The following is a 22,443-nucleotide window of genomic DNA, read 5'->3' as shown; positions in this document are numbered from 1 at the left end:
TTCATCACCATTAACAAGAGCTAATGGTAACAACAATAGGAGCAAATTCCTAATCGAGTTCCATGAAATTTTTATTATAAACCCGTTACTAAGCGTGCTGCTAACCATACCAAATTTTTCCAGTCACAGCAAAGATTGGAGCTACAACTTTTGAAATTTTTATTGAAATAAAATTACATTTAAAAAAGTAGTTTTTTTTTTCAAAAAATCATAAGGAAACTGATAGCTTAAGGGACGTTTTTGGGTTTAAATGTCTCGACTTATACACCGGTATTTATTACATGTGCATATTTATCGTTTTCAATTCTATTACATACTTTGCCGAAACAAAATTTATAAATCATAAAAAATGATAAGCATAATTGAGTTGGTATACAACTTAAGGAAATGTATAAAAATTTACTCGGAAAAATAAACGAAAAAGATTTTGTTAAATATATTGACAGGTTCATACTTTGTAAATTTAATTTCGTCGTGAAAACTATACAAATATGCGCCTTTCGTTTCAGACGAGCTAATACGTAAAACAATAAAAAACTGATTTATCACAATTTGTTACACAAAACAAAAACGCGTTAGTTGTTAAACATTTAATGCAAACAATAAAACCTCTAAAGATTCAAAAACAGGATTTTTTGTCTTTAAGTTTAAGTCACTTGAGTTTACATAAAATTGTTTTTAAAAGACAAACGATCATTCTAGGTATTGCACATCCGAGAAAAAAAAAAGAATAAACTTTAACTTAATTTAGTTCCTAATTTTTTTTAGTTGTGATTTAATATTGCTCCCTCCGTTCCAAAATATTGTTCCCATTTCATAAAAGACGTGGAATAGAAATAAGAACAGAATTTTGGAACAGGGGGAGCATTTAATATTGAATGTTGGATTTTGTAGCATTAAATACGCTTAGTGTAAATCGAGCGCAACGCTGATCGTGTATTTCGCAGGCGCGAAAATAGAATAGGCGCGAAAGTAGATAGCCAATTGATTTAGTTAGCTATAAACATATCGATTCGATAAAAAAATATCAATAACAAATTTAAATTAATGATTTCCGCTTCCACTATATCTGTTTTGCAAACTTCCAATAACTCCAGAAGCTAAATTTGACAGCTAAAGAAAGTAATTGAGTGTTTTTTAAAAAAAACAAAAAACAAAAAAAAAAAACAAAAAAAAAAAAAAAGAACAAAATTTAAGAGACGACAAAACTTATTTTTATTACTTTTCCAGTAACGTTTTGAACACTTTCTTTGATATTCTGCATGTCCACAGACGAACCTAAAATCCACAAAAATTTTACGGCTTCGTGATTCTTAAGAAATACATTCCTTTAATGTTGATTGCGATCAAAGATTTTTACATAATTATATAATTATATATCATTACATAATTATATATAATTTACAACTTACTTTGTTTACGTTTTTCTCCAAATAAATCAGCACTTGAAATTCCACTCGAAGAATGATACTGATCCAGTCTTCCACGCGTCGTATCACTCTATTTAATGCAATTTAATTTGGATTTGAAAGCGATTTAAAAAACATAATTTCTTTCACGAAAAAAAAGCCACAGATACTAACTTGAGAATTTCCGAAAACTTGATCTGATGAAATTCCCTTCGCATTCGCAAACTTTTTCTGCATCTCATCTTAATATAAAAGATTTTATAAGACATTTTAAATCAAGCTAAGAGATTGAGGTGTTTCAATTGAGATAATCGGTAAAAAATAAGTTACGCACCACTAACGGGCTCTTCAGCAAGTGACGGTTTGTTACGGGAACGACTAAAAATGTAGTAAAAGATTTGAATGATAAAAATGAAGTTTAAATTCATCTTCATATTTTCGTATCTGAAATTCAATAGGCGTACATTTTTTTATTACTAAAAGTTGTTTTAAAGAAAAAAAACTTTTACCTGCTATTCTCTTCTCTGTCCGACTTATACTGTCTAGATCTAATAAAAAGAACGAACAAAAAGTAAAAAACAGGACCACTATAAAAGTCTGTTTACAATAACATGATTAGTAATTAAAGTGAATCGGCGCCGAAATTCATAGCATCAGTTTGATTAGGTAGGAATCATGTCTGCTTGTCAATAACCAGTCAAACTAGCAATAAAAACCAGTTTAACTAGCAATAAATTTAATCAGTGAAAAGTAAGGAATCAGGTTTCTTTTTGGAGAGAAAGAAAAAAAGCAAAGTTAAGTTCAAATTAATGATATACATACCCACTATCAGATCCCCAAGAAGTCTTTCTAATAGAACGACTCTCATAACTGAACAACAAGAATCCAGAATATATTAAAGGAATAGGAAAAATATTATAAAATTTTCTTTCTGCTTTTTATTTTCAAGATTATTCATCGGAATATTAAATTATAAGAAAATAAATTTTTATTTTTTATTTTTTGTAAAAAAAAAAAAAAAAAAACAAACCTGGGAGGTTCCTCAATTATATCTTCTTTGTAACTGAACGCAGACGTTCCATCAAATCCACTGACACTAAACATTGATTTAAATTGATGTAAAAATCATTAACTGCATCAAGAACTAATAAAAATATAAATGATAATTCAACTTAAAAAGCACTTTTGTGACACTTATTTTGTTAATTAAAAATATCATAAAATATTTTTTTAATTTAGTTTTATTTTAATGCCACAAAAATGTTTTTTAAAATTAGATTATCCTTTGTATTTTTATTATTTTTTGAATATCATAAGTATCAGTCTTAAGGGTCAATCAAACACAAGTTTGATGTCAAACTGTTGGTCTTTAAAGTTCTTCAATAACCACAAGTAAGGACTTTGACCTCAGAAGATTCTGGAGATTTTAAAAACACACATTTTGTTTGTAAAAGATGCATTTACCACTGTATCACAAAGAAGAGGCCCAAGGGTGTTCCATATGTAAATAGATCAGTCCAAAGCTAGAGCATCATACCCAAGTTAGGCACTTAGACCTAATTTGTCAAGCCAAAAAGTATTCTGAGACCATCAATTTTTGACCAAACATGTAGAACCCTAAATCTTGCTAGAATTAAAACCCCTGTACTTCTCAAACTAGGTAAACATAGTTAAAAATAAAATTTAAAAAAAAATCTAACCTATCAAAAAAATCTGATTTCCCTGAATCATATCGATCTTTGTTATTCAATTCAAATGACTTATTTGGTTTTACTTGTTCAACAGTTTTCATGCTATCTGAAACTGAATGGCTCACTGCGCTAAAGAAACAAAAATTTAGAACCTTTATCGTTATTTTAAGAAAAATGAAATTATGGTATGTTTTCTTGAACAGGAGTGATTTTAAACTTCTTAATAAAATTTCCAAGTCTATTTATAAAATCTTTTAAGTAAACGTATTATAGTTATAAAATAGTTTAAAGTATCAAAATCTAATGTTAAGGACTGCAACTTTTTAAACAATATAATCATAAACACTAAATATTACCTTTTGCCCCCAAAACCCATACCCAATCTTTCTAACTGTTCTGCTTTTTTTGGATCCAAGTTCTTTATTTTTTCTTCTTCTCTTTTCATAGAAGCAGTTTTGTAAATAAATACAGAAGAAAGAGGAGTGTCTTCTGATACTTTGGCTGAATCGGTTTCAAAATATGAACTAGTTTGCTGTCGTATTTTGTCTTGTTCTTGAGCCTCACTTTCAATTGCAGCAAAATCAGCTTTTGACTGAAAATTAAAATTGAAATTATATTTAGTGAAACTAAATCCATCAACATCATAAGCTAAATTATACTTAGTGAAACTAAATCCATCAATATCATAAGCTAAATTATATTTAGTGAAACTAAATCCATCAACATCATAAGCTAAATTATATTTAGTGAAACTAAATCCATCAATATCATAAGCTCAATTATATTTAGTGAAACTAAATCCATCAACATCATAAGCTAAAACAAGGTATGTTCTAAAATCAGATCCGTATTCCTCCTTTTACAGAATATAAGGACCTGGAAAATAGTTTGCAGGCTATCAGGGATGATAGTGTACTAAATTGATTCTATACGTTCTATGTTACCTTTTTATTATTTTCATATCAATATTATCATCAAATGAAAAAAGTTGAACCAATTAAATATTAAGTTTTGTTGTTGTATTATCATGTACAATCTGAAAGTCATTTAAATGTTTATATTTCAAAATTCTCATGGAATTTTTTTTTTATCTGGTTTGTAGTCGTTTGGTTATGAAACAATATAATTAGAATATAACTCAAGGATTTTTAAATTTTTCAAGTTAGCCACTAAAATACATATTTTGTGATAACTTTTAAGTCTCCAGTTAAACAATTTAACATTTTTATGAAAAAAACTACTTTTTCTATTTCAAAATCTTTCTGGGTTTCATAAATCATTTTGGGTCAGAATTATATTTTGCAAATTACCTTAAAAAACATAAATATTACCTTAGCAGCACCAAGACCACCTTTTTTTACTCCAAGCTGAAAAATTAACACAATTATTTCAAAATATAAAAAGGGTAATAAAAAAGTTACTACCCATGAACAACTTGAATCCTATGAAGAAGTGAAATAATATACCCCTTTTTTTTTAGATGTTACAGGCTTCCGACCGCCAATAGTTGATACCCTAATATCTATAATAAAAAAAAAAAGTTAAAATTTTTTAAAAGCAAATGATTTAAATGTATGTAAGATTTAAAATTGAATTTGCTCTGACAGGTAAATAGTTTCCTAACTAAAGCCTATATTTATGTATTTTTTATATCATAAAAAAAACATTTTGATGTTCAAATTTGACAAATAAAAAAAGAAAGAAATTAAATTGTTTTAAATTCTTTAAATAAATATTAGATAAAAAATAGTAGAAATAACTAAACAATAATTTAAAACAATAATTTAGATAAGCAAATAAAAATTTCACTCAACAAATATAGAGACCATGATTTAAATTTTTTTTTAAGATACAGAAATCGCAAACTTAACTTAAAATAATCAAATGAAAAAGAAGTATTTAAAAACATGAATATACTGTCCTCTAAAACTAAGGAAACTTTAAAATAAAACTCTTTTCCAGGAAATAATAACACTCATAAAACAGTTCCAACTTAAAAAACCTTTATTATTTGGTCTAGGAATTAATTCGTGCAGTTTGACAAGGGATTACAAAACTAGCTTTTTGTCTCAGGGTTTCGTTTAGCCACACATGCGTGCGAAGATCACTGTTATTGCGCATCATTTTCATTATAAATCATTTGATTTAAGCGTAAACAACACTATTTTTAATTTAACTGATAATGTCGATTTTTGTTCCTGATAAAGTGTTTTTGCGGGGGATTCTTCTTTATTACTTTAACATGAAGAAAAGTGCTACCAAAAGTCATCGTATTTTGGTTGAAGTTTATGGTGACCATGCTCTAGCTGAGCGAATGTGTCAGAAGTGGTTTGCACAGTTTAAAAGTGGTGATTTTTGTTTGGAAGACCAAGAGCGACCAGGACAGCCGAAAAAATTTTAAGATGCAGAATTGGCAGCATTGCTCGATCAGGATTCTTGTCAAATGCAAGAGGACCTTGCAAAATCGTTAGAAGTTGAACAATCAACAGTTTCCAGACGCCTCAAAGCCATGGGTATGATTCAAAAAATATCTCATTGGGTTCCACATGAATTGAAAGACAGAGATGTGGAAAGAAGAAAGACCATTTGTTAATTGCTGCTTGAAAGACAGAAAAGAAAGGGATTTTTGCATTGAATCATTACTGGTGATGAGAAATGGATTTATTACGAGAATCCTAAATGAAAAAAGGCCTGGGTAAAGCCAGGTGAACCAGGTCCATCACAACCCAAACGGAATATTCACTGTGCAAAGGTTATGCTGTGTATATGGTGGGATATGAAAGGTGTGGTGTACCATGAGCTTCTGACACCTGTTGAAACTATTAATGGAGAACGTTATTGACGACAATTAATGCATTTGAAGCAAGCTCTGATCATAAAACGACCAGATTGGGGTAACAGACATGATAAACTCATTTTTCAGCATGATAACGCTCGACCACATGTCACAAAACCTGTCAAAAACTATTTGGAAAATGTCGGATGGGAAGTGTTACCCAACCCGCCATATTCTCGGGACATTGCTCCTTCTGACTACTACTTGTTCAATTGCATGAATAACGATTTGATTGGACAGCGCTTCACTTCTTCATAAAATATCGAAAAATGGGTCTCTGATTGGATCACTTCTAAGGATGAAGCATTTTTTCGACATGGAATTCGTAAATTGCCAGAAAGATGGGCAAAAGTAGTGACTAGCAATGGACACTATTTTCATTAATGTATTCATCCATTTAGTTTTTGAAATAAACCTTCAATTTTCAATTAAAAACCGCACTAATTAATTCCTAGACCAAACAGATATACTACTTGTTTGTAAATGTAGAATATGTTCTTGTTTTGTTCTTACTTGTGTGACTTGGTTTTAACTGTTTTTTTTTGTATGAATATAAAACAATTAAAAAAAAAAAACATTTCAAAACAAAAGGAGCTTTTATCTTAACACTGTTAAATTTAGAGAAGAGACTTAGATTGCAATTAAATGAAGTTGTGTCAGTTTATTTGAAAATGAGGAAAATTTTAGTTTTCCAAAAATTAAATTTTTGTAAAAATGCCATTACTTGAAATGTAATTTAGGATCATGTTCTAATAAACAGAATTAATTGTAAGCGTTAAAAAACTTCCATTAGCAGTTTGCATTAAAATTTGTAAGTAACGATATGAGTCTTTTTAAAAATGGTGTTTTTTATATATACACTGCAGGCCAAAAGTTTCCGGACACTTGATATTTTTATATTTATAATATAATGATAGCTGACTAAACTGATTAAGAATATTTAGTTTTGTTTAGCTTTAATTTGGTATTAATGATGGTTACATTAAAAAATCTTCAAAAAAATTTTTTAATTTTATAATTCGACTATTTAATTAAAAATATGGGTAAAAAACTTTCAACAACAATGCTAATGTCAACGATGCTAACCATGGTGAGAAGAGAAAGCGTGCTAGAGCCACAAACAAGTTGCTTATTTGTTCAGTTGATCAGCTTACAAGAGATATGGCAACCATGGAATGGTTGGCAAGTGATAATGGTCAGAGTTTGTCACTCTTGACACTGACAATCAATGTTTTTAATTTTAAGTAGTGATCAACCAGAATTCAGTTCGGATCTGGTTCCGGCCCAATTTACAGCCGGAACCGAAATTCCGGTTCTGGGTATATTTAAAATTCAAGTTCCGGCCAGATTTCAGGTTCAAAATGCTGCCGAAAATATATATTATAAGGCTTTATTTAGCATAATAGCGTTATTATCATTTTGATAAAAATGATTAAAAAATTTTTTTAATTAGTAGTTAAGCTTGAGAATTAATGTAAATAAAATTTGGCTTTGTTTGAAAACTAATTAATTTTCTTGTTTAAATTAATTTTAAATCAATATTCATATCTTGTAATGTTTTTTATCGTTACTATTTGAGCTGGGCTTACACCTTTCTGATTCTCACCAACTCATTTGCTTAAATACATTGTCATGACCCAAATGGACAATTTTGAACCTCCTAAAGATGAATTGGCTCTTGCAGCTCAAAATCTGACGACAATGAAAAAAAATTCCATCTTTTTCACACATTGTAAAAATTATTGCACAACCTCGAACAGGGGAAAATGCACATTTAACTTCCAAAATCATTTATGTGCATTTTGACAATCCAAAAAATCATTTAAGTGTTAAATGATTTTTTGGATTGTCCAAATGCTCCTCTATGCCTTGAGTTTCGGAAAAACTCAGAAAAAAATGAAAATGTTTAATTATTTTTATTACCTTAATTTTTGTTTAAATTAGAACTAACATTTTAACAAATTACTTATTTTCGGTTCCGGTTCCTGTTCCTGTTCTGGTTTGGATATATTTCCGGTTCTGGTTAGGAATATTTAGAATCTATTACCAGTTTGGTTCCGGTTCAGGCAAAATTCCTGTTCCGGTTGATCACTAGTTTTAAGTCACTCAAAATGATTTTTTTTATTCTATTCTAGGTACAAGCTACCATTGCTGTGCCAAGCCATGAAAATGTGCTTTAGTGAAATCTTGAATGCAAAACTGCCCAACTGCAAGCGAGTGGCCATAACCTTGGATCATTGGACCTATTGCTCTAATAATGCCTATCAGGTGACAACTTTGTACTACAACAATTATAAGTTCAAGTTAAGATGGGCTTTGGGGGGGGGGGGGGGGGATCAGTCCCTTTTTGATGCGCCATACTGGTAAAAACATAGCAGAATACCTTGATAAGCTTATAGAGGGTAGCAAAGCCTTAAACTCTGTCAAGCGTCAACTTGCTGTAGTTGACCAAACACACAACATGAAGACTGCACTCTCCCTGTCCCTACAAGGGAAATCGTTTAACAAAGGATCAATCCAATTGGCAAATTAGGCAAATATATTCCTATCCCTGCCCCAGGTTGCTTCACATTAAAAACAGTCATCAGATGATGATCTCTGCATTCACACAGCTGCGAGAACCACTGGAGCAGTTGAAAGAAAGCACTCCAGGATGAGAGAATGTGTCAACCATCTGAAAAAAATACTCATGATCCTGTTAGGTTTTAGTGTGACATCAGAGTCTTTCAGCAAACAAAAAGGTATGCAACCACAAAATGCTACTCTACATCAGCTTCCTTAGGTGCAAGATTGAGCAGGTAAAGATTGGTGAGGATCCTGATGACCCAATGGTGCAATGGTGCAAATTTCTTAAGGAAGAACTTGAAAAGAGATTCCTGAGGGAGGCATTAAAGTAGAAGCATACACCATGGAAAACTTTTTTGACCCCCAGTTTAGAGGTTCATTTCTAAAAAAGGCAAAGTTCCAGAGACAACATGAAGACAGGAACTTGATCATCAGCAAAAAGAAGGATGAACTAGTGAAAAAGATTATCAAAAACAAGAAAAAGACATTGATAAAAGCTTAATAATGCACTTGGATGAGATTGCTTTCCCACTGGACCTAAAGTAAGGATCAGCAACCTTGATTGGAAAGAGATTTAAAAGATAATTTTATTTTTTCAAAATTTGACCTAGATATAAGTTTTAATTTGAAATAAAAAAGACATTTACTAATAGTTTGTTATTAGATGTACATAACATTTCATCAGTAAGTGTTGATGATAATACTCACTCAAACATAATATTTTGTTATTGACAGAAACTTTTGATAACATGTGCTTTTGCTCATTATTAATTTTTTTTTTAAAGTTGTGAGAGTTTTCTCAAGGTTGATCCTCTGGACAGGTTGAGATAAAATGAGAAGCATCTATTGTTGCTTGCTAGTCTGGCATGTGCATTCCTGTGTACTCCACCCACATTATCAAATTCAGAGAGGGCCTTTTCACAAGCTGGAATGATCATCACCCAAAAAGGAACAAAATTGAAGCCTGATACAGCTCAGAGACTGGCCTTCATTCAGTTGAACATTAAGAGGCTATTGATTTTGGTACCTCAGGTTCCAATTGATGACTCTGAGAAAAAAAAGAAAAAAAAAAGGTTGTGGATTCAGAGGAAGAGACAAATGATGAAGACAGTAAAGGAGCAATTGCTCTTTAAAATGCTTCTTTGCCGCTTAGTCTCAGTTTTAAGGAACAAAGGTGTCAGGACACCAGCCAAGAAACAACTGAGTAGATATGACAAGAACTAAGTCAAGGCAGTCAAGGCAGTCAAGGCAGTCAAATGACAAGTTGTGATTATTGTTAGATAATGCATGTACAAACTAGCTTTAGATATCTTAAAATTCTATACATTTTTTTGACAATTTTAATAAAAGTGAAACTGTGCTAATGTATACAGTGGCGAGCAAAATAATAGGTGTGAATAATAAATTTCACTCAAATTGACATTTTACAGTATATTTTATAAAGTGACATCTAGGAACTGATTGCTACACAAACTATGCTTATTTTATTATAACAGAGAGCAGTATATTTCCAATTTCTTACAAATTTATGAGCGGAATACCCTATTTATATATTTAACCTACAAATTTGGTGGAGCAAAATAATAGGTGTGTGTTTATTTTAACCTGTTTGCTGTAGGATTAAAAACATTTTATTATTTTTATTTGTTGTTGATATAAAGGTAAGGTCAATATTTATGCAACTTATATAAAATAATAACATCATATTTGTATTGAATTAGAATTAGATATAAAATGGGACAAGGAAAACATTGCACGGCGATAGAAAGAAAACTTATTAGAAATTTAAGAAAACAAGGAAAAACTTACAAGGAAATGTTCTCAAAATAAAGTTACAAATGCCTTAAAACCAGAAAAATCACGTGAGAATAGAGGAAGACCACTCAAAACATGATCACATTACAATTATTTCAAAAAAAGACCCATTCAAGCCAGCAACAAAAATTTTAAATGAAATTAATGAAAATATTAGTGTTTGGACAGTTAGAAGAAGGCTTTTAGAAAGTAAGTTGCCAGCTCGAACTCCGAGGAAAGTACCATTACTTGGTAGAAAGAACATTATGAAAAGAAAAATTTTTGCAAAAAATCATATTGCTTGGTGGGGACCAGATATGACCAAAAAATGGCGTAATATTTTGTAAAGTGATGAAACTAAGATTAATTAATTTAATTCTGATGGAAAACAGTATGTAAGAAGACCATCAAAGCAAGAACTTTCACCTCGCTTCACTGCGAAAACAGTGAAACACGGCGGAGGAAATATAATGGTGTGGGGTTGCTTTTCCTGGTACGGTGTGGGGCCACTTTTTTGGATCAAAGATATTATGACCCAATATATATACGTAGACATACTAAATAATGTCATTTTGCCATTTGCCGAAGAAAATATGCCAATAATTTGGCATTTCCAACAGGACTGCGACCCAAAACATACATCCAAAGCTGCGAAAGAGTGGTTTACGACCAATAATGTAAAAGTTTTAGAATGGCCACCTCAGTCACCAGATCTAAATCCTATTGAAAATTTATGGAGGCAGTTAAAACTTAAAATTTCTGGACAAAGTCCAAAAAATAGAAATGAACTGTGGATGATGCTCCAGGAGGCTTGGTACAGCATTCCTGTAGACGTTTGCAGAAAACTAGTGGATTCAATGCTGTCAAGATGCACGGAAGTATTAAAAAATAAAGGGTATGCAACAAAATATTAATAATTTGCAACCCTATTGACTTCCATCTTCATTTTTTATTTTACACCTATTATTTTGCTCGGTGTGGAATTTATTTTTTTTAAATTAAAACATATTATATATATTTAATAACTTAATTTTTATTAATTTCTGTTTATTTATGTAATAAAATAAAAGTTCTAATAAAAATTCAAATTTTTATTTTATTTGTTTCAAAGATATTCTCGTATTTGTTAATTTTTTGGTTCGCACCTATTATTTTGCTCGCCACTGTATGTATAATATTCTTTAATAGTACGCTATTAACAAATGGGTTTCTAAAAAAATTTTTGATAGTAGTTATCGTAAGCATCGCCAGTTTCAAAATATTATGACAATTTAATAGGAAAGTTTTGAAATAAATTCAATGACAGCTCTTGTAGGTTTTAACAGAAATGAGACTTTAGAGCAAATTACAAACTAATTGAATTAATTTCTAATGGAATTTCAATATTAAAATTTAATTAATAATGTTAATTGTTGTGTTTGTTTAACTTTATGAATGCACATAATTTTAATCTTTAATCTTTATGTTCATAAAAACTTTGTAAGTCTTTCCTCTAGTTAAATTGTAGAACAACAATGTAATATAATCATAAATTGTAAAACAGCACTGTAATTTAATCATAAATCCGTTTTTTGAATCTTAGTTTTAATAAAGGAAGGAGTAAATATTTTATAATTAGTCTTTTGTTACATAAAACACTACAAGTGTTGTTTAGTAAAAACTTTAAGTAAAACTATAGCTGAAAGATGACAGAGTAACACGTAATAAATATAATAGCAATTTAAAACAAAAATTATTGATGATTATAATGCTGGAAAAACACAAAAGAACATTGATATCAGTAAAGTAACAAAAGGTATGTTTGAAGTTGGCAAAGGCTCACAGAAATTGGAAGGTAAGAGTGGATATGAGTATTATGGTCAGATGAGTCAAAGTTTAAACTGAAAGGTTCAGATTGCAATCAAAGGTGAGAAGACCAGTTGACCAATGATTAAAACAAGTGTATACCATTAGAACCATGAAACACGTGATAGCAAAAGCTTGATTGGAGGCTTTTCAAAATTTTCTGGATTAGACTACTTTATTACATAGAAGATATAATGGACAAATAAGTAAATAATTCAATTTTGGAGAATCAAATGTCACCTAAATAAGTCAATTCTGGAGAATCAAATGCAACACATATTAAAACTCATTAAATTATGGTTTGCTGCAAACAAAATCACTGTAATGCAATGACTTGTGCAATCTCCTGACCTAAATCCTATGGAGAACTTATGGAACCAACTTAATGTTAAACTATGTCTGAAATTTTGAAGAATTGTATCAGGAACTTCAAATATACTTTTAAAAATTCCTTTAACTTTGGAGTTGAAAAAGTTTTTCTTTTCTGTAGTTTTTTGTTGTAGTTATGCCAACATGTCTAACTTGCATAGAATATTTTTTTGTATTGAAATCAAAATAGTTGGTAACATACTATAAGAATTTTGTAAATTTCAATGTGTTTTCTTGGTTTTGGTAGATGATATTTAAGAGTGATATTTAAGATTGCTCAACTATTGCATGAAATAGCTCAAATGCCCCCAATTTCCCTCAGAATTTTGTTGATTTTAAACACCTCAGTTATTTATAATCTTGCAAAAAGTACAATTTAATACATACAAAAAAATAAATAAAAAAACAAAAAAACAAAAAGATAATAAAGTTTAGTTATAAAATTAATGTAATTGGTTTTAACATTTTTTTTTTCTTTATGTTATAATATGGATAAGGCTAAAATAAGTACTTGAGCTACTTCATTTTTTTTTAACCCTTTTTTACTCATCTTTACAAAATTTAAGACACTTAAAAATTGAAAATGCAAAAAGCAATTATGCCAAAAAGATACCTTTCTTTGGTGGAGAAGTACTTAAATGGCCTAAATCAACATCTTGGTGGTCTGTAAACAAATAATTTTTTAGAAGCTGTTACAAATTTAACCGAAATATTAAAATAAAAATTCTGAGACTAATCATCAAATGAATAAAACATACCAGGCTCATTAGTAAAAGATGATTTCCCAATTAATGCATTTGAGGATTCTAAAGATGGCACATTTTCTTCAATATTTTGAAAAAAGTCCACTTCTTTTTGTTCAGGAGTTGATGCTGTGTGTTGCTGATCAATAAATAACTGTAAAAAAAATGCCATAACAATAAAATGATAAACAATAGGTTTATGCTTATACTTATATTAAAATTAGATAATAATAAAGATTTTTTTGTTTACAGAATTAAGCATTCTTTACATGGGATATACAATTGCTGATAAACTCAAGTTTAGCAATCATTTTTAACTTAGGGCATTAAAGAAGTTAAAAATGATTGCTAAATGATGACAGCAATAGATAAAGGCGAGTGACTTACAAGTGGTTTTACAAAAATTCAGTTCTTCATAATTCTATAAAAACTGTATTTTATTTTTAAAGATTATTAACTGATATATTTCTCCCAAAAAAGGAGGGTTAGTATAAACAATTTACTAAAAAAAATACTGTACCGAGGAAATACCATTTTCATTTAAGTGTCTTATAGCTATTGAATTCAATTTATCACGGTACATGGCAGCAACTCGACTAAAATATACAATAAAAATAATTTCAAGAAATTTTTCAAAAATGTTGAAGCAACTGTCTTCATATAGTATGGTGTAATTGCTGCAGCATGCAACCATGTAGCATCCATAATTGTTGCAGTGTACTTTGAGTGAAATCTTTTGAATTCAGAAAAAAGATTGCAACCATTTTTATTTACTAGTTTCAAATTTCATTTGCGCAATAGTGTTTCTTGTAAATAAAAATGGTTTAAAAGTTTTGATTGTTTTTAAGAATACTGCTTGTTAAAACAAAAGAATTGTACCTGTTATATTTAGCAGCAGCATCTTGTGTTGTTAGATTATGCTGACGAAAAAAAGCATTCTAAAAAGAAAATTTGACTTAAAAAATGTTGCAGCAGCCTTTTTTTTTATAGTAAATATTTTTTACTAAGATTATATCAAGTAAATTTGCCAAGAAATCTATAAAAATAAAATGTTGAAAAATGAAATAAAATTTTTATTTTTTAATTTAAAACTTTAAATAAATTTAGCAATGCTTTTAGTCCTAAAGAAGTGTAAAAATTGATTCAGCAATTTTATTGAAAAGTTTAACAGTTTTATTAAAAAGTTTTACTGATTTTTCTTAGTTAATTTAAGTTTTACTAAAGTTTATAATGGTTACAGTAATGTTATTTTTAATTTTTTTTAATGTAATCTGATTTGGATGATCTTCAAACTATTAGAATTAATGTAAAAAATCTAAGAAGATTATCCATAAATTCTAACATAATTTTCCCTGAGCAAATGAAATTCTATTCCCAAATTTACACTTTTTTAAAAATCTTTCTTTAGGTTCTCTGTGTGAGTTCTAAAGATATTGTTTCAGAATTTAAGTTTCAATAACTCAATAATAAAGTTTTTTTACTTTAAGGTCCAGAAATACTATTTAAAAGATTTTACAGCTACCATTTTAGTATTGATTATTTAACTATGCTGGTTCAATTATTTGCCTTCAGAGTAACTGACATTTGGATAGTTATTTTAATGATAGTAAATTAAATGAATAAACAAGCTTAGCTTGTTTATTCTGTCTTTTAAGATTAGGCTTTCATTAAAGTTATAATTTCATTGGGATTAATAGGGTTAAGATTTGCTAAGTTATGATTTTGCTAAAATCATAACTTAGAAGATCTTAACCCTAACATAAGAAGAATCTATAAACAATAGCTAGTAAATCAGTGAAGAAATTTTCCATACTAGGATTTTAAACTAACTTTGCTAATAATAACTAACTGCATTTCAAAAACTTAATCATTATGACAAATATGATGTGAGCATTCATAGAACTTAAAACAGATCATACAGCTTTTGCATTCCCTCCTAATTGCATGTGACGAAGTTGAAGCCATGTCCAATTTGTGTCTAACTGTGTAGACCTATAAATAAAAAATTTAAAAATTCTCCTCCTATAAAAAAAGTCAATAAAAGCAAAAACAAAAGAAACTTGAACCATTTAGAAAAATAAAAAAGTGAAATATATTCAGAAAAACTATTAAACAATCTAGTTTCATGAAAAATGAATACAAATGTTCCCATAGTTTGAAGAAATACAAAAACACAAATATAAGGTTATAAAAAAAAAAAAAAAAAAAAAAAAAAAAAAAAAAAAATCAAATCATGATGTATAAAAGTACCTAATAAATGTAAGATGAACTCCTAAGTGTCTATGAACAGCAGAGCAATCAATGCAAAGAAATACTCCATATGTAATAGATGCCCAAGTAGGGTTTGATGCTCTACAGTCAAAGCAGCTCTAAAAATAACAAAATAATAAAAAACCTATAAACACTCGCCTTTAAAGATATGCTAAACAGTTAATCAAGCAATACATCAAGAAGATAATCCTGCATAAAGAAATCAGGGGTATTCTGAAGAATTTGCTGCTTGATTTTAGTTAATCGTCAACTTTTTTTAGAGCACTCCATACTAATTTTTCTATCAATTATTCTTATCAGCTTAAACTTAGATTTAGACAAATAAGTAGTTCCCTGATTAAAAATTGTCACGACTTAAATCCTAATTGCTTGAAAATATAACCGTTAATTATTTGGCAAAAAAAGAATGATTATTTCAGTCAAATTCATATTTTCACCTTATTTTCACCTATTGCCTTTAATCTTTTAAAAACATTTAAAATATCTTTCGGAGGAACTTTTTGGTCAGCCATTATATGACTTACCACGACACAAAGTTACTACAATACCGTCGAAAAAGAACTTTTAAGGTTGTATTTACATGTAAGTTTCCTTTTAAATTTTGGATTTTTTGTTATGGTTAATAGTTTTTAAATTACACTTGCGGAGATTTACAGGCCGGTTGCGGGGAATAAAATAGAGCTCATTGCTCATTTTATTAATTTCCAGGAAATGAGAAAAATAAAAGTCATTCTTCACAATAAACTTGTTTCAGTATTATAGCATTTTTTCAAAAGTAGAAATTGACCTTTTGCAGAGCAACATTAAAGAAAAAGTAAGCTTGAACAAAACATATTCAGGTTTGCAATATCGCACAATCATTTTGAACCAATCAACATTCAGAGACTATCAGAGTTTGCTAAACATTTCTTGTTCAAACAAACAATATTTAGTAATCAAGGGCAGAATGTCCGTCAGGTTTATCGGCTATGATATTACAATGCATTTAAGGCATCAAGTAGCCTTCTAATGTTAGTACTTGTAACTCCTCGCACTTAAAACTAAGCATCGGGGTTTTGTGGCGTTAATTGATTTGAAACATTTCAAGATATTGCACAGAACTGCTATTTGATTAATTCCGTTTAATCTGGTTTTTAAAAATAACAACTTCAGGCCTTCAAACAAAGTTGTCACACCAAAAACTTTCCCTGTTTAAGTAAAGTTCCATTTCTAACAATGTGGTTCATGGGCTCTTGGGCTAACACGAGGCTGAACATTTTGAGCAACTGGTTCAGACTCTCATAAGAATTACGCTTAAACGAGAAGCAAATTTCTTTTGTAAAACTCCATGTTCTTGATGTTCACCTCGATAAGTTCAAGAAGAATAGAAACAATAATCGAGATTGCAAGTCAACAATCCAACACTTTTAAGATGAACACTGTAAATACAGAACAGTTCATCAAAAGTTGAAACCTTATGGTGTTGTCTGTGTTAACTAGTAAACACCTAAAGAAGATGAAGGATTCATTTGCAACCCATACATTAGTGAACATTTAGTAGCCTGTAAAATCAAAACTCCGAAAGACTACGTGATGAATGTAAGAACATTAAGAACCATCCTATGAAGAAGGTCCCTGGTCTAAGATATCTAAAAGATTAAAAAGAACAGGCTGAAAGATCACTTAGAAGAAGGCATTAACGTTTTGTTGAACCTTGTGATAAATATTGTGGAAGACGTTTTTATCGTGGACAACGAAGAATTCTGCTCAGTTGGTCCATTTCAGGTACCATATTGCAAATACTATAATGATGTCGGAAATTGTGAGCTTGATATTGCAGCTACAACACGTGGTAGGACAGACGACTGCATAGGGTGTTGAAGTTTCAAAGACGTGACGTCAGGTTCAGAAATTTGTTTGCTTTAAAGAAAGTGTCGTGAATTGAATCTATTTATAAAAAGTCTATTTTTTAAAAAACTGAACCGAAGTTAAAGTGATAAAAAAAAAAAAACTGATAAAAAAACTGATGACAAAGTTAACTTCTTAACCATGATTTTATTTTTTTAGACAACAAAAAACAAATAAAAAAAAAACAAAAAATAAACAAAACAAGAGCTGAAAAGAAATAAATTCGTTAAAAAATAATACAAAAACCACAGTATTAACAAGAATAGCACAAGAAACACAATATTAATAAGAATAGCACAAGAAACACAGTAATTGTAAAAATAACATAATAAAGATAATAACAACAAACTTTTTTTAATATATGCATAAAAACATTTTTCAACATTTCCAGCATTTCAATCAAGATCAGATTTATACAAAGAGAAACCCAAGAAGGACTTTCTCTGTGCCCCATCCACCTCCCATTTATATTTTTTGAAATCACGTAACATGATACTAAAGTATTTCAATACTATCTTAAGTCAGAATCTTAAATGCAATATATCGTGATAAGAATATATTATGTTAAAGCTATGGCTGTGATGCATGATAAACTAATGCAATAACTAACTCATCATAATTAAAAAGCCTGAAACTAAAAACGTGGAGCGCATTTTGTTCGTAGCCCACGGGCGCCATATATCTTCAGGCCAGTGCCTAAGAAAAGTAACCTTTGAAGAATAAATTAAAAACAGCGATCAGGAAAAGAAAGTACACACGATGACTTATTAACTAGTAATGTAGATTAATGATAAGAAGATAATATAAAGCGTAATGAAGAAAAAAATAAATAAAAACAACCGATCAGGAAAAGGTAAACACACAGAGACTTACTAAACTGTATACAAATGAAGAGAACGAGTAACTATCGAAAACAAGAAAATCGCTTCTTGGTCTAATGGCTAAGATCAAGTGTTGCATCGTAAGGCACTTTCAAAGTGATGAGCTGGTGGTACTAACTTGATTATCTGGCTGCTAAAGTCGGGTAGAGGATCTGGATTTTTATTTGTTATCTCTTTTTTTTGCTTTCGTTCAAACTCGTCTATTTTCTATAACAGAATTTCTCAAGGCGGATCCGTCGGGGTAATAGATTATCTGTCGCCGAGACGTTAAACGGGGTGATGAAGGCTAGCGTCGAGCATCCCACCTTCCACAGCTACCTATGGCTGATGAGAAGTAAAGGGAAAGAAAAAAAAACAACAAGAAAAACTAAGAAAAGCGCAACAAAACAAAGTTCAGGACAGTTTTTAAAGAGGGTTTTAGGGAGGGAAGAGTTTGGGGGAAATCAGTGTTTGAGAAAGAAAGTTTTGCGATAGAAGAGTTTTTGAGTAAACAAAAAGTTTTAAAGGGGAACAAAAAAAAGTAAGCAGATTTTCGGCGATTCCGAAGAATAATGAAAGAAAAAGAAAAATAAGAATAATAAAGAAAAAGAAAAAAAGATGCTCGTTAAACAAAAAGAAGAAAAAAGAGGTTTAATTGATGTGACACTAGAAAGAGAGAAAGAAAATTTTATTATTTGTAAATTTATACCCCATTCACACCAAAAATAAAACTTGTTTTAATCGTGGTTATTTAAACTTGTGACGCATTTTTCCGTTCACACTGCTTTTTAAAACTATGTTTCAAATAAATGAGTTTAAAAAAACGGGTAGCTAAATAAAACACCGTTTTAAAAGCGAGTGTTGTTAAAACTCGGTTTTGTTGGTGTGAATGGGGTATTAGTAATTTAAATGAATAAAACAGTGGTGACCACCATTACACATTAATAAATTAGCATAATGAAAATTATTGTTAAACAGTAACTACAGGGGACGAACACTCAATCTCAACCCCTAATTCCAAGTTCCTTCCGATACATACGAAAACCAAAACTTTCAAAAACCAATCCTCGCACTGCAAACTTTAAACAAAAAACAAAACCAAACAATAATAAAAAGATAACCCTAACAACAACTACAAAAAAAATAATGCAAAGTATGATTCGAAACTAGTTTGTGAAAAAATCTCCGAAACGAAAAGAAAGGACTGCCGATGAGAGCAAAATTACAATAGCATTCGTAACGAAAAAAGAAACTAAAATATATCATTAATTTTACTAAGAGACAGCGAAGAGCAGTTCAAAATGATGACAAAAAGAGGTGAGAACGAAAATCAATTTTAAAGAACAGACAACGATCTGAAAGACCGTCTAAATTAAACGAGAGGTACAATCGTTATCTAATCAGAACAAAACTAAACATGGGGGCTTGTTTCTAACATATTGGCCTGAAAGAAAAAAATGCAAAACATGCTTACTTTGAGAGATTCGAAATGATTTGTCGTGTCTCTTAAGATGATCACGGCTTAGATAAACAAACCTTAGAAAAAAACGTTTGAAAGTGAAGTAGCATTTTTTCTTGGCATTATTAAGTTAAAAAACTCTTTGATCACCATTAGCGGTTACTTCTGGTATTGTTAAACACAAAGAAATGTAGAATATCTATTCGTTTCTACTGCTCTACATACTGTTTATACTACTCAATGTACATTCGATTTCATTAAATTATACTACTTCTGACATTTATACATTATTTGTACCACTCTATATACATTAGATTTTCGTTTCGCTCGACAGGATTAAACCCTATTTCGTCTCCTCGAGCGTTAAACAGTCACCGAAACAAATTACGCTGACTGAAATCATTTAGAACAGAAAATCCATTTGGTAACCTTGTTGCACAGTAAATTGTGGTCGATACGTCTTTTAAGAGAACAAGGAAGGAGAGTGAAGCTATAGAAGTTTACAGAAAATCTCCAAGAACGTGCTTGAAAAGAGCCGTAGAAAGTTCTTTTTGACAAACTTTTATGCATAATTATTAAGCTGTTGGAGAACAACGAAGGAGAGTAAAGTCTAGAAAGATTAGGAGATCTCCAGAAATTTTTTTGTAAACAACAGAAAGTTCTTTTTTCTTTTACAAAAACGAAATAAAAACGCCGACGCTATCCGACGATGCAGTAATAAAGTTCAATCAGAAAATCTGCTTGATCAGAGTCTGTCTTGCAAAGTATTTTGCTAAAAGATAGTTTGCTTTACTTGTACGTTACGAAAAATCGATAAGCATGTCACTGTGGCACATACCTGTTCGCGAATTAGTACCAAGAGATCCGTTCTTGAACGATATGCTGGAAATCACGTTTCCTCCCTTGAGATATTATCCTCTGTTCGATGACAGATCGAGTGCTCGAGGGATCAGCAGAGAGTTGGATCGATTATACAAAGACGTGCTGGAGCCTCTCTCATACATATCTCGTCTGAAGGGGAACACTGCTGCTAAACCAGAAGGTTTCGTTGTCAATCTTGATGTTAAACATTACAAACCAGAAGAGGTTTCTCTAAAAGTTGAAGGTATGCTCTGATGTTGAGCTTCTTGTTAAGTCTGAGTTTCTGTTAAGTTTCTCTTCGATGTTGAGTTTCTCTTAAGACTGTACGCTTGCTAAAACTGTGACTTTTTTGACTTTTTAGGTCATGTTCTTGAGGTGAGCGGCAAACATCGTAACGAGAACGAGAACGGTTTTGAGTCGAGCGAGTTTCATCGAAAGTACACCATTCCAGACGACGTAGATCCGACAGCCCTTACTTCAAACATCAGCCAAGAGGGTGTTTTGCATATTGAAGCTCCTAAGAAGCTTCCTTTAAGCTCAGCTTCTGACGGAGAGTCGAGCAAGGACACTTTTAAGTACGCTTTAGACGTACAAGGCTTTAAACCAGAAGAGATTTCGATTCAAGTAAAGGGTAGAAACTTGATAATTCACGGTGAAACAAAAAGCGAAAACAAAGGTGAGCACGGATCGAGTTTACACCAGAAGCAGTTTACAAGAAACATTGTCTTACCTGATGATGTCGATCCATCTCAGCTGAGCTCTCGTTATACCAAAGACTCAAAGTTGTCTGTCGAAGCTCCTCGAGCACTTCCTCAAGCTCCATTGAATCTCGAAATCAAGATGGAGGAATAAAGACAAAACTTTAAAAAACGGCTTTATCTATTGTAATTATATATATGAACATACATATTTATATCTATCCAAATTTTTTACAGTTAAAAAGAAAACTAGTTTATTTTTTCACCATGTTCGGAATTATAGTTTCAGGGCTTAGTGTTCTTCTCTTAGTACTTGTTTTTTAATCAGCTTTCAAATGTTCAGTGTATTTTTTGTTTTCTTTTGCAAAGTTTTGATGTAATTAAGTTCTTAATAATGTCTTTAACTGCGGTTGTATCAGTACTTTTGTAACGTTTTGAGTATCTTTAGATTGTACTTAGTTAAAAAAGAAAATTCGTTAAACAAATCCAATGTCATTTGTGAGCTTCTTCCCTAATACCGAAAAGAACAGACATTAAGCAAGGCTCTAAATTGTAAATTCGTTTTAGCATAAGTAGCGTGGTTTTCCTGCCTTTTCTTACGGACTAAAAACAGTCATGGGCTGTTGCACTGTTAACCTATCCTCGTTATGCCCCAGCAGCTTCTTTGGGGAACAGACATGATTTTTTCTTTTCTAAAGTTTCTTAATTGACCTTGGCATTGGTGAGTCAAAGAGTTTTTAAAGATCTCTTTCTAAAGTGAACGTTTTTGCTGGTGATGAACTCGTCCTTTCACAAGGACGAGGTTATCATCAGCAAAAAGGATCCATGATCCTACTTAATGGTCTCTAGATGTTCACGCGTAGTCATCACAGGTATTTGCGCTTTTGATGCTTCTGATAGTGTGCAACCGTTAGGAGGGTAAAATCCGTATACCACATTTGTGCAAAAGCAAATTATTGATGAGTTTTGACATCTACTATAACAGACCATACTAATAGATTGAGTATGACATCTGTAAACTAAAATCTCGAAAATGGTAATCAAAGCCTTCCTCTCTTTCTATGAAATCTGCATGAACGTGGGTGGGTCACACCTTTTTTACTTTTCGTACTATTAGTGAGGTTAGAGCAAGTAAGGAGGAATTACTTTGGGATT

General features: G+C 30.7%; 2 protein-coding genes across 2 annotated transcripts; one reads left to right on the top strand and one right to left on the bottom strand.

Annotated features, from left to right (window-relative positions):
* Positions 1 to 425: 425 nt before the first annotated feature.
* Positions 426 to 16,104, bottom strand: LOC145193195 (ADP-ribosylation factor GTPase-activating protein 3-like). Its single transcript, XM_090079137.1, has 19 exons — positions 15,961 to 16,104; positions 15,503 to 15,621; positions 15,172 to 15,244; positions 14,132 to 14,190; positions 13,773 to 13,848; positions 13,268 to 13,406; positions 13,123 to 13,173; positions 4,567 to 4,622; positions 4,432 to 4,467; positions 3,457 to 3,692; positions 3,110 to 3,229; positions 2,440 to 2,505; positions 2,232 to 2,279; positions 1,919 to 1,957; positions 1,744 to 1,787; positions 1,584 to 1,651; positions 1,413 to 1,500; positions 1,223 to 1,278; positions 426 to 1,113 (listed from the first exon to the last, which is right to left on the bottom strand). Exons 1-19 carry the CDS (start codon positions 16,033 to 16,035, stop codon positions 1,045 to 1,047), a joined length of 1,518 nt encoding a protein of 505 aa, XP_089935263.1. The 5' UTR covers positions 16,036 to 16,104; the 3' UTR covers positions 426 to 1,044.
* A 3,454-nt stretch (positions 16,105 to 19,558) lies between these two features.
* Positions 19,559 to 21,773, top strand: LOC149891563 (uncharacterized). Its single transcript, XM_090079144.1, has 2 exons — positions 19,559 to 20,834; positions 20,952 to 21,773. Exons 1-2 carry the CDS (start codon positions 20,549 to 20,551, stop codon positions 21,440 to 21,442), a joined length of 777 nt encoding a protein of 258 aa, XP_089935270.1. The 5' UTR covers positions 19,559 to 20,548; the 3' UTR covers positions 21,443 to 21,773.
* The last annotated feature ends 670 nt before the right edge of the window (positions 21,774 to 22,443 follow it).

This window comes from Hydra viridissima, unplaced genomic scaffold (assembly GCF_058129835.1).
Source record: "Hydra viridissima isolate aposymbiotic clone 2 unplaced genomic scaffold, HvirCarnegie_v1 scaffold_2, whole genome shotgun sequence".
Lineage (NCBI taxonomy): Eukaryota > Metazoa > Cnidaria > Hydrozoa > Anthoathecata > Hydridae > Hydra > Hydra viridissima.
This window is presented reverse-complemented; position numbering and strand designations above follow the sequence as displayed.